This window comes from Vulpes lagopus, chromosome 12, assembly GCF_018345385.1.
Source record: "Vulpes lagopus strain Blue_001 chromosome 12, ASM1834538v1, whole genome shotgun sequence".
NCBI lineage: Eukaryota > Metazoa > Chordata > Mammalia > Carnivora > Canidae > Vulpes > Vulpes lagopus.
In genome coordinates, this window is record NC_054835.1 from 27,261,218 (window position 1) to 27,274,562 (window position 13,345).

The 13,345-nt window shown below is 35.2% G+C and overlaps 1 protein-coding gene across 3 annotated transcripts in view; it reads right to left on the reverse strand.

The window, feature by feature from the left end:
* The window catches only part of VMP1 (vacuole membrane protein 1), a 143,243-nt gene that overhangs the window by 115,115 nt on the left and 14,783 nt on the right, over positions 1-13,345 (reverse strand). For all 3 annotated transcript variants that reach the window (XM_041724820.1, XM_041724818.1, XM_041724819.1), the window contains 4 exons: positions 9,003-9,104; positions 6,310-6,445; positions 4,696-4,786; positions 3,375-3,485 (listed from right to left, as the gene is read on the reverse strand). In XM_041724820.1, the coding sequence (XP_041580754.1) occupies positions 3,375-3,485; positions 4,696-4,786; positions 6,310-6,445; positions 9,003-9,078 (414 nt within the window). In that variant the 5' untranslated portion in view covers positions 9,079-9,104. The remainder of the gene's footprint in view (positions 1-3,374; positions 3,486-4,695; positions 4,787-6,309; positions 6,446-9,002; positions 9,105-13,345) is intronic.

Consider the following 13,345-nt stretch of genomic DNA (forward strand, 5'->3'; position numbering starts at 1 on the left):
CCAGCCAGTCAGCCTGAAGGGAAGGAAAAAAAGGGAAGGAAAGGAAAGGAAAGGAAAGGAAAGGAAAGAAAGGAAAGGAAAGGAAAGGAAAGGAAAGGAAAGGAAAGGAAAGGAAAGGAAAGGAAAGGAAAGGAAAGGAAAGGAAGGGAGAGAGGGGGAGGGAGAGAGGAAGAAAGGAAAGGAGAGAGGGAGGGAAGGAGGGAGGGAATAAAGGAGGAGAGAAATAGGGCACTGCAGCTGGGTGGTTCAGTGGTTAAGTGACTGACTCTTGGTTTTGGCTCTGGTCATGATCCCAATTAGGGTCATCAGATCCCGTACTGGGTGTGGAGCCTGCTTAAGATTCTCTCTACCTCTCTCCCTCTGCCCCTCCCCCTGCCCTGTCACAGGCATGTTCTCATTCTCTCTCTCTAAAGAGAGAGAAAAAGAAAGGAAGGAAGGGAGGGAGGGGGAGTGGGTGTTCTTAGTCTTTTGTAAATTTCCCTTTTCTTTCTGTCCAACGACTGGCATGAGTAACCCACCCAAATCAGGTGAAGATGTCATCTACCCTGCAATATAGTACATCTTTTTAAATTTCTCTTTTCAGATACTTATAATACAAAACTGTTTTCTCTTCAGTAATGGTATCAGCATCAGGCAGCCCAGGTGGCTCAGTGTTTTAGTGCCGCCTTCAGCCCAGGGCCTGATCCTGAAGACCTGGGATCGAGTCCCGCGTTGGGCTCCCTGCATGGAGCCTGCTTCTCCCTCTGCCTGTGTCTCTGCCTCTCTCTCTCTCTCTCTCTCTGTGTGTCTCTCTCATGAATAAATAAATAAAATCTTAAAAAAAAAAAAAAAGTAATGGTATCAGCATCTACTCACTCTAATCAAAATCCAACAGTTATCTTTGGCTCTTTCCCCCATAACTAAATCACAGTATCTTTGCGACTGTACTATTCACATTTCTCTAAGATGTATCCTGTTTCATCCGAATGCTACTACTACTCCAATCACTCTTCTGAAATACTAAAAATTTATACCATCTTTTAGTTCCATTCTGTTTGACATCTCTCTGCAAATTCTTTTTTGTAATTTCCCCTGCTCTCCATACTTCTTGCTATCTCCATGGAAGCCTGTATCTCTCTGAAGGGTTATCATAACTGCCCTATCTTCTTTTTCTCCCACTTTCAACCTATCTCCCCCAGTACAGCCAGTAACATATATTCAAAATGCAGATATGGTTATTTTACTTGTATTTAATTTTAGCACATTTAAAATAATTCTAAATACTACTCACAAACAAAAATCAAATTTACTTAATGCTGAAAAAGTAGTCTGATCCATTCTGGACCCCAGTTTATTATCAGCAGTGATAATGCCACAAAACTTTTATTTATTTATCATGTTGATTGATTTATCTATTTAAGAGACAGAGTGTGCACGCAAGGGGAAGAGTGGCAGAGGGAGAGGGAGAAAGAAACTTTGGCAGAATTCATGCTATGCGTGGAGTGGGGCTAAATCTCACAACCCAATATCATGACCTGAGCCAAAACCAAGAGTCAGGCAAATAACTCAATGTGCCACCAAGGCACTGTGCCACAAAATTTTTATATAGCTCTCATGTAAAATGCAACACAGTTTTAGATGCTCCTTGATTAAATCTATATACTTGCTAAACTAGTATAATATATACAGTATTGACTTTAATGAGAGTATAACATGTTTTTTCAAGTAACTCTTGAGGAATTCCTTCCACACTTATGAAAAGCCTAACCACACTCTATTACATCTGCACTCTGATCCTCCAGCAGAAGTAGCTGCTTAATTTATGGCAAAGACCTGATTTTTCACTCAAATGAAATGAATTTAATAATAAATGATTGTACGTTTCTAAGTCCTTCATGGATCGAAGGAACTAAATAATGCTTCACATTAAGACATTTTATAAATGTCATTTCATAAAGGTTTCTCATGGACATGAAAAGAAAGAGGAAACATAAAACTTCCTTATTTCAAATTTCTTTAACTTGTGCAATTTCATTAGAATCTCTTTTTAAGGTTTGGCAGAATCTGCTACCTGGGTTGCTTTTTAGATACTCCTAAATTAATCAAATGCTACAAATGAGTTCCTTAATCTGGTTTCCCCAAGGAATCTCAGAGGAAAGGTCTAGAAAAGAACAGAAGGTAACCTAGACTCTTTAATTCCTTCTTTTCTCTTCTCCCTCAACCTCTAATATAGCATACTTCTAAGAATGTAAATATTAAAGAAACACTGATATAGATTAGTTCTCTGAGATTTATGTCCCTATTTGGGATAAAATCAGCAACCAATCATGAACGGAATTATAAAATTTCAGATTTTCAAGTCTTATAAACTTGGAGAATGTATGAATTACAGATTAATTCTCAAATTATTCTTCAAGCCATTAAGTCAGCAGTCTTCTGATCATTCCTTAATACTTCCCTGCTTCGGAAATGAATTCATTGAAGCATAAAGGTTGCAAGTGTTTGCTGTGCTGAACTTTATTCAGCAATTAGTACTGCTGTGACAACTTTTTACCTGTCTTTCCCCAACCAAGATCAAGCTGTTTCAAATAGGGAATGGTTTTCAATTCCTCAGGAACAGGAATAGAGCGAAATAAGAGAAACATCCCGGCACAAAATTTAATGAAGCACTCACTCATCAAGCCCATATTTACATGACCCTGAAAATGTCATTTACATTCTGTGCCCTAGATGTCCTGCTTTTCATCTCCCAGTCTTAATTCTGCTATTATTTCAGTACATTTGGAAAACCTATCTTTTATCTCTCCAATTTCATAAATAAAATATTTTTAGGAGGGGTACATTTTATATTTTGATTTAAAAGGGCTTAAGGAAACTTTTAATTCTATATGAATAACACTTCATTAACCACATTCAGTTAGAATACCAAAATGCCTATTCAAGTGTGTATACATGGTGTTTGAGGACATGAGGGAAGACACCATTTCACATTTACTGATTAACAAAGTAAACTGTTTAAATTAATTCTAAGCCTTACATGTTATTTTGTACATTTAAAGAACTTCAACTATTAAAATAATAATTACATAAGCAAAAGAACCATTATTCCAAAATCTGGAAGGAAAAAACATCCCCTCACCCCCCACCCCCAGTGAATTAATTTAATTAAACAATCTCATTTGCCCAAGGGTTTTATCCTTCTCTTTTTAAATCCTCAACCCAAAAGGAAAAAAAAAACCAAAACAGAATTCTAAATCAAATTTAAAACACTGATTTGAGGATGAGAATGCTTTTAAAATGCAAAGGTAAATAAATAAAAATCTTAGATTTTTAACTTCTGAAGTAAAAGCACCAATTGAAACATCTCTTTCAATCTTGCTTATTGTTATTCTTACCAGATAAAGGAGGAAGGTGTGCAGCCCTGTTCCAAGCCCAACAGAAGATAAAATTCCTAAGCCTATCCAGTAGGCATACAAAAGAAACTGTTTCTCTATACGTTGCACATACTGAAAAACAAAAAGGATCCAGTGAAAAAAAACTCAACAAATTTGTTAAACAAAAATGTGTTATATACCACCTATGATCAAAATAAAACAAACCAACTATATAAATTTCTAGTAGGAAGAAAGCATTAAGAGTAAAAACCCCTTCAAAAGGCCTAATTCTTCGTATATATGATGGCAGAGAGGCAAAAAATTCATCTGATTGTAATAAAGCTCTTGTTTTTAGACCTTTAAAGTCCTACTATTCCTATATAATGACATTTACAGGAAAAACACAAATTACTAATAAGATAACTATAAGAATAAAATTTTTAAATCTATCTAAAAGTTACAAAAAGCATTTTGTTTAAGAAAGCACTGTAATAAACAGCATGAGAGTGGGGCAGTTATTTATGTATTTGTAAATGGAATAGATTCTTGTTTATCCAAATAAAAAATGGAATAAAATTATTTTTGTAACTTAAGACCCAGATGCTTTTTAAACGAGCAAACTGAACGAAGTCCACTGAGCAAAGGACTTGGAGGCATTCCAGACACTAGATCCTAGACTCTCATACTGGCAAGCAAATTCATCAAACCAGTTCCTCACAAACTCTTACTGGCATAGATTTCTTCAAAATATTTAAGAGAAATGCATTTAAAACTATAAAAACTGCAATTAGAGGTTAACTGCTTTAAAATATAAAACGATACCACATTTAAAACCATTTCCTATTAGAATACACTAATGTCTTACTATTTTAACAAAAGTTATTAACAAAATGTCCTATTTTCCTTTCAGTTATGTTGTACTTACAGACTACTGGCAAATTAACTTCTCCCTATTTTAGACTTATAAAACCTAACTTTCAATCTAAGATGAATATATCTGTTTGGATGGATCACAGAAGTGTGTTAAAGAAAATATGAAGACTTGGTGCTGATTAAAGGATTCATGACTATTTTGACTAAACACAATCAGGAAAGTTACATTTGAATCCTTGAAAATAAAAATGATGCGTAAATGCTCAGCAGCCATGAACTGCCACAAGAATATTTTTAATATTTGGTCTTAAAAGAAAGACATTAAGATATCGGTTATGAGATAAATTTAGAAGAGAAAACCAAGTCTAAAAATGTAGAGGTTAAAAACTGTTATCAAACCCACAATAGTCCCTTTTTAAAATTCTTTGGGAGGTATGAGGTACAAAAACAGAAAAGCAGAACCTCTTACCTGTTGATGTGCTCCTTCAACATAATACGTAGCTGTAAGTACAGCAAGCAGCAGTAAAAAAGACACCACAATGCTTTGACGATGCCATAATCTTAAAAACAATTTAAAAACAAAAATAAATGAAATATCTCAGTCTCACTTTCAGGATTTACCACTTCCAAAACAATTTCTTATTGAAGCACTTATGTTATTTAACATAGCTAGAGAATCATATCTTTTGTGCTGAACTCTTCTGTCCTTAAACACGATGGTTTCTTGGGTTACAGAGGTCAAGAGAAGATACATGGGTATAGAACACCCAATTTCTTATTATAAGCCCAACTGTTCCCAAAAGACTGATCTTGTTTACAACTCAACTTCCCACTGGGAGAGGCATGAAAAGAAGACTGGCCTTCAAGTTAGAGGACCTGGGTCAGAGTCCCTAAGTATCGCACATTAAGACAATAAATCTGATTCGGTTGTTTTCAAGATCATAATAAAATTGACCCTTGTACAAAATGGGTCAGAACTGCACAGGGATCACATGTGGATTTTTTACAGTATAGTACTGTAAAGGTTATTTTCTCTTCCATATGTTTTTTTCTTTTTTTTCTTTTTTTTAAGATTTTATTTAGTCATTAGAGACACACACACACAGAGAGACAGAGACAGGCAGAGGGAGAAGCAGGTTCCCTGCAAGGAACCCAACGTGGGACTCGATCCGGGGTCTCCAGGATCACGCCCTGGGATGAAGGCAGCGCTAAACCACTAAGCCACTGAGGCTGCCCTCTTCCATATATTTTTCTTAATAACATTTTCTTCTCTCTAGTTTACTATATTCTAAGAATACAGCATGTAATACATATATATATATATCCAAAATTGTATATATATCCAAAAATTTCCAGTCAAAATTATGCCAACAAATTTCCAGTTGGTAGTTATGTTTTTGAGGAGTCAAAAATTATACAGAGATTTTCAAATGTGTGGGGGTTGGAATCCCCAACCCCCATGTTGTTCAAGAGCCAACTGTAATCATAAACTTGTTTCACTAGTTTCACAGAGTTGCTTTAAGGAGCAAATGAACCGAAAAAGGTTACAAAATGTTTTATAAACTAAATACAATAAAAACAGGATATTATTAAAGATAATAACTTAGAAAGGCAAGCCCAAAATGATAAGGTATGTAAAGGTTCAACTTGCTTGTTACGATATCTGAAACAGGGCTTATAAGTACTGACCTTAAAGATACAACACATTTCCATGGCAGAGTCCTTTTTCACTGACTCGAATTATCAGTAAAAGTGCCACATATCCTGGACCCTGCCCTACCAAAGAATCAGTGTATCTAATGTACACAGGCCCAATTTCTTCTAAAGGTAAAGCCAGAAGAAAAAAAAAATATCTTGTTTTCTAGATTCTTCTTTGCATAAAAGACTGTAATAATCCAGTGAGCAAATAGCAATATATTCCCCTAATCTATTTTTCTGCAAACTTCAGAAAGGAAAATAAATGTTCCTAAATATTTTAAATTTAATTCATTTTGAAAGAGCAGTTGGTAGAGAGTAGGAGATTGTTAAAGATTTCTAAAGTTAGTAAATAAGGTTTATATAAAAGGTAATGGAAGATATTTACTTTGAGGTCCAGTCCTTCAAGATTACTAGGATTTCCAGAGAAAAATACTGCAAGGTAATGAGTGGCTGTCTCCACAGGACAATATTCTGCCTTTCTTCCCGATCCCTCCTCTTCTTTTCATTCATTGAAGAGGGGTCTGAAAAACATTAGTGCAGAAGGTAAAACAGAATGTTTACTTCTCCTCATCACTTTCAAAATTAATCTACTTTTACAACCCATATTTAAAGGACTGCATAAAAACTCAAAAAACAAGGAATATGTTCACATTATAATAAGTTTTGGCTAACATACTTCTGCTATATTCTAAGAATGATTTTTGCAGTGATTTTATTGTCAGGACACAAATTTCTGTTCTTGTACACTACTGGGATACTAAGTTGGCCCACCTTCTATGAAGGGTAATTCAGCATCATATCACAGAGCAAAGTGGTTTAGAGTTCCAAACGGGAAGGCAAACTACTCGGTTCCAAATCCTGGCTACAAGTCAAATGACCTTGGGCAAGTTAGTTAGTTAATTTTTTTATGTCTCAGTTTTCCCTTCTCTAAAATGAAGATGAAAATAGTACTTACTATTTTAAGGTCACTGAAAAGATTTAATGAGTTAATATATGTAAAGTTCTCAGAAGAGTCTGACACTTAGTAAGAGTTCAATTAAGGTTAATATCAAAATTGCAAATGCATATACCAGATAGTCCCATTTTTTTTTTTTTAAGATTTTATTTATTCATTCATGAGAGACACAGAGAGAGAGAGGCAGAGACACAGGCAGAAGGATAAACAGGCTCCATGCAGGGAGCCTGATGTAGGACTCAATCCCGGAACTCCAGATCGCGTCCTGGGCCAAAGGCAGGCGCTAAACCGCTGAGCTACCCAGGGATCCCTAATAATCTCATTTCTCATAATGATTAAGTATGAGGTGAAATGTTTCTTGTACAAGTGTATTCAGTTCAATGTTATCTGTCTAAACAAAAGATTATAATCAACTTAAATGTTAACAACAGAAAACAGAAGAGTAATTCTCATACGATGGGAAACTAAACAGCCATAATGATTAAGTTCTTCATGTACAATTACAGCAAAATCCTTAGGAAATATTAAGCTAAAAAAAAAAACACTGTACAGGAGAGTAAATATGCCATACTAACATTAATTTTAAATTCCAAGGGGGTAGGCAGTAGGGAAAGAATATATAAATGTGCATTCCTTTAGAGAGAAAGAAAAAATACTATGCCTAAGCTCCTAATGTGAAGAGACTATATGACATATGCACGCCTATCTCTGAAACCTGAAACTCTTGGTGAAATGGTATAAAATTTATCAATAATCAGAGTAACCAAAAGTCAGAGAAGTGCTGCAAAATGTGTTCTCCAAGGCAATGTAGTGATCAGGACAAAGAGGAGCTACTATTTCACATAGTTTGTACTTCTTCCAACATAAGATAACTTCTATAATATATTATCACCATGCTAGAGTTTATTTGCAATACATTTGAGATGCCAAACAATTTAGAAGTCAAAAAGAAAACTATTACAATGAACAGAAATGGAAAATCTTTCATTGTCCTTTCAACACAGTAAGGAAAGCTCCTACTTGAACCATCTATGTAAATAAAAGCCATAATTTTCAGGGCTTTCAGGGTTTTTTTTTTTGGGGGGGGGGTAAATGTATGAAAAAGAGTCAAATATACTGAAATTTACCACAAATTCTGATTTTGATTAAAATACAAATTTATTTGTCGCAAATGAAAGATTTAAGATAAACCCACAATGATCACATTCTGACTTTTTTGATATTTGTATGTTTAGGATTATTATAATAAATAACTTTATAATTTACTTCTAAAGTTACAAAGCAGCACGATAAAACTGAGCACCAAACAATCCCAAATAAATATTAACCATACTATAAGATTAACAAATAATCATCTTGTACCTAGACCACTGCTGATGTGACTGTGGTTAGGCTGCTTCTGCTATCACTGTCAAAATTCGCCATATAGGCCTGTATGGTCCTATAATTTCATTTACTGTGAAGAGTTCACCAAATGGCCCATAATTTCATTTACTATGAAGCATAAACAAAAGATAATTACAGTAGTCACCCCTTATCTGTGGGGGACATGTTCCAAGACATCAAGTGGATGCCTGAAGCCAGAGATAGTACTAAATTCTATATATAGTATATTTTTTCCTATATCTATATAGCTGTGATAAAGTTTAATTTATAAATTAGGCACAGTAAGATTGATAGCAGTAACTAATAATAAAATAATTATAAAAATACACTATAATAGAAGTTATGTGAATGTTAACTCTCTCAAAATGTTTTACTGTACTGTCGTCCTTGAGATTACATGATATGATAAAATGCCTATGTAATGAGAGGAAGTGAAGTAAATGATGCAGGCATTGTTACATTACATTGTGGCATTAGGCTTTTACTGAACTTCTGATAATAGATCATTCTGTTACTGGACTGCAGTTGGCCACAGGTAACTGAAACCATGGAAAAAGAAAATGCAAACAAGGGGCTGGGACTTCTGTAATCTTATATAAAGACATATAAGAATCTTATGTATCTTAACATATTATTAACAAAAGATAATAAATACTAGATATATTTCTATTTTATTCCAATGAAAAGGATATCATTTAAACCTGTAGATCTTCTACCTCCAAACCACCATAATTTACCTGTGAAGTTTCCATTATATTGTTCCTTGTTCATTGCTACACGTCTCTGGTCACAATTTTTTCCATTCTCTGCCATTTCATAGATCAATAACTCTTGAGGAGCTAACAAGGCAAAATAAAATCCAATGACATGTTACATAGTTCTGCTTTGCATTTATAACTGAATAAAACTGAGAAATCAACATGGTAATAATATTCTACACACTATTTGAATAATGTGTTTACACTTCCATCTTCTCTATTATAATCAAGATTTGAATAATTTGTATAGAAACCCTAATAGAAGTAGCAAAAGTATAAAAGTCATGTAGCTGTAAACCTTTTCTGGTCATTCCAAAATGTTTATGCTAAATTTACTCTTTATATCATGTTTTATATTACATGTATAGATGTAAATTTTTACTTTAAACCCCTGTATTATAATATATATATTGTGCTGACATAATTATTCTACGCAAAAATGCAAGATTGTCTATAACTGTTATAATTCTTTTAGGTGTTAGTAAAGCAAATCTTTCTACTCAAGAAGCAAAGTAGTCTGGGGTGCCTAGATGGCTCAGTCAGTTGGCTGGCTCTTGATTTCAGCTCAGTTCATGATCTTAGGGTGCTGAGATCAAGCTGATTGTCTCTCTTCCTCTGCCCCTTCCACCCTCCCAAATAAATAAATTTTAAAGAAAAAGAAGAAGAAGCACAGTACTTTGGTCTGATTTGCAATGCAGAGTCCTTAAAACACTGAGTGTGCCAGGAATCCTGTTAAGCCTATATTCAACTGATTAGAATATGATATATCACGGGTTCGGTCTTTCTATAGTTAGTTGGAACTATTTTATTCCTTGACTAAAATTCTAACTATAATTACTACCTGCAAAATATATGCTTTGTAAAGGAAAATAAGTGAAAGACTATATATAAAAAGACTGAACAAAGAGCATACATCCATTACTTCAACAGGTGTCTTTTTTTTTTTTTTTTTTAAAGATTTTATTTACTTATTCATGAGAGACACAGAAAGAGAAGTAGAGACATAGGCATAGGGAGAAGCAGGTTCCTCCGAAGAGAGCCTGATGCGGGACTCAGGGACTCCGGGATCATGCCCTGAGCCAAAGGCAGACGCTCAACCGCTGAGCCACTCAGGTGTCCCACAGAAGGTGTCTTCTTTTAGACATAATCCACTTGTGAACACCTTTGTTTTCTTGCCATCATTTCACAATAAGCAAATAAAGAAATCAAGAAATAAAGTATAGGTTTCCACTAGCACAGATGGATAGCCTAGAGTAGATGATTATAAGAAAGCTTGAAAATCTGGATTTGCATCCCAGATTTGTCACTAATTAGTGATGTGATCTTAAGCAAGTCTCATTTTTTCTAGATCTTGATTTTCTTTTTTTGTTTGCTTGGATTTTATTTTAAAGTAATCTCTACACCCAAAATGAGGCTAGAACTCACAACCCCAAGACCAAGAGTCATGCTCTACCAACTGAGCTACCAGGCATTCCTAGACCTTGATTTTCGGATCTACAAAATGATAACAAATTCTCGGTGCCACGGTATTGGTAAGAATGAAAGAATGCATGTATGTGTGTGTTTGTAGATGCATGTGTATAACCACATCAAAAGGGTAGGAGGTTTATGAGGCAGTAAACTGCTTATACTAGAGGAACTACTTCATTGGTACATGCCTCATTGCTATTTCAGTGTCTTTCACTGAAAAAAATTTAAAAATTCTCATTTAAAAAATTCTGGGGTCAAAAAAAAATCCTGGGCTCTGTACCAGACTCTGAAGACATAAATACAAATAACACAAGGTCCTTGTCTTCCAGAGGGTCCTTCCTTCTGGTGGGGAAGCCAGATGAGCACAAGACTTCACTTAAAATGAAATAGATACATAATATCTAACTTAGTGGGAAGAAAATAGGTTTTGGAGTCTAACAGAACTGGATTCAAACTCAAACTTAAGTATCTATGAGCTTGGAAATATTTCTAAATCTCTCTAAATGTCAGTTTCTTTAATCCGTAAAATAGAGATAACATGACATATATCAAAGCGTTGCTATGAGGATCAAACAAGGTAATGTATATAAAATACTAATTATATTCTCTCACTTTTCCTACGAACTCAATATATACTAGTTGTAATGATGAGGAAGAAAGTACAGGAGCAAGTCTGGGAGCTCAGAGAGTACATTCAGAAGAATTCATAAAAGCTGGAAATTTGATTCTGCAAACTTAAGTCATACTTATGTGAGGATGTTTTCAAAAGATATAGCCCAAGCAATTCCAAAAAAAAAGATAAATGACGTTATTTTGTGAAAATCTCTAAAACCAGAGAATCACAACAGGTTCACAAAGTGTATTCCAAAAATCATGCTTTCTGGGCTTTATAAATAAAATTAACTGAGGATGTTTGGGATTTTCTATCTGATGCATTCGTATCAAGCCTAATTCTGTAGAAAATTTGTTTCAGAGATGAACAGCCATTCACCTACATCACAATAAGTAAAATGTAATTAATTTGTGGCAAAAGGATGAACAAGTCACAAAGGGGTATCTATGTTATGAAGAAAAAATTTTAAAACTTGTCCCTGTGCAAAAGACTGTGATAGCTGAGTTAAAAACTTTTGTCCAGAACAACTTGAGTATATTTGAGTTCTTACTTATAACAATGGTATTATGCAATTATTTGAAGATGTTTTTAAAGATATTGCAATAGGAATTTTCATTTGAGCAAATAATGTGTTCTTACACAATATGCTATAAAAGAAAACAGCTTACTGACATTTCCTACTCAATTCTCTGGAAAACAAAATAGTCTGGAATTTTGTTTTGTAACGAATAACCAAGGGAAGTTATTTTCTTTTTTCTTTTTTTTTTCTTTTAATCAGTCTACTTCTTACAAACAAAATAAGTTCGCAGTTTTATTTTTTATTTTTATTTTTTTTTAAAGATTTTATTCATTTATTCATGAGAGACAGAGAGAGAGAGAGGCAGAGACACAGGCAGAGATAGAAGCAGGCTCCATGCAGGGAGCCCTATGTGGGACTTGATCCTATGACTCCAGGATCATGCCCTGGGCTAAAGGCAGGCATTAAACCGCTGAGCCACCCAGGGATCCCAAGTTCACAGTTTTAAAAACAACTTTTGAAAAACTTTTGCCATTCCGAAAGAACTAATAAGGCAAACATGCAAAGAACTACCTGTGTTCTAGTTAAGATTATAAAAGCATCAAAACTTTTTTGCATTTTAACCATTTTTGAAAATATTTTACACTATTCTTTGTCTCTTCAAACTCCCTTGAAAATGGCAACCCATGTGGCTCAGCGGTTTAGCGCCGCCTTTGGCCCACTGGAGACCTGGGATCGAGTCCCACGTAAGGCTCCCTGCATGGAGCCTGCTTCTTCTCCCTCTGCCTGTGTCTCTGCCTCTCTCTCTGTCTCTCACAAATAAAATAATAAAATAACTCCCTTGAAAACACCCCTAATTCCTTTATCCCCATCTTCCTCAATCATATACATGTTGCACAACTGCATGTCCCTGAACAACCTGCATTCTTAAGGTCTGTCTGACCAGCTGAATGTAACTGGAGAAAAATCACAAAACTGCACAGCTACTTTAAATTCATGGTCTCATGGTGCCTGGGTGGCTCAGCTGGTTAAGCATCTGACTTTGGCTCAGGTCATGATCTCAGGATCCTGGGATCAGCACCACACTGGGCTCTCTGCTCAGCAGGGAGCCTGCTTCTCTCTCCCTCTGCCTGCCACTCTCCCTGCTTGTGCTCTATCAAATGAATAAATAAAATCTTAAAAATAAATAAATAAAAATAAAAAACTACAAAACTTAAAAAAAAGTTTTTTCTGGAAATTTGTGATGAAACAATGTTAGATTCTGAGGCATGTGGATAAATCCAAAGAATTCCTAGATTGTTTAAAGGACTAAAATCTCCTCAAACAGGAATCTAGCACATATTCCTGACAATCAATGGAGCTTACTTTGCAGTGAGTTATAACAATTTTATTTTTTAAAAATTAATTAATTTATTTATTCATGAGCAATAGAGAGAGAGGGAGAGACACAGGCAGAGGGAGAAGCAGGCTCCATGCAGGGAGCCCGACCTGGGACTTGATCCTGGGCCACCACCAGGATCACACCCTGGGCTGCAGACGGCGCCAAACCACTGCGCCACCAGGGCTGCCCATAATAACAATTTTAATAGCCTGCGACTAAGTTTATATATTTATTTCTAGTTTAGTTTATTTATTTATTTCACACACACACAGAGAATAAGTGAGCAGGGGGAGCTGCAGAGGGAGAGAGAGGCAGACTTCCCACTGAGTGGGGAGGCAGAT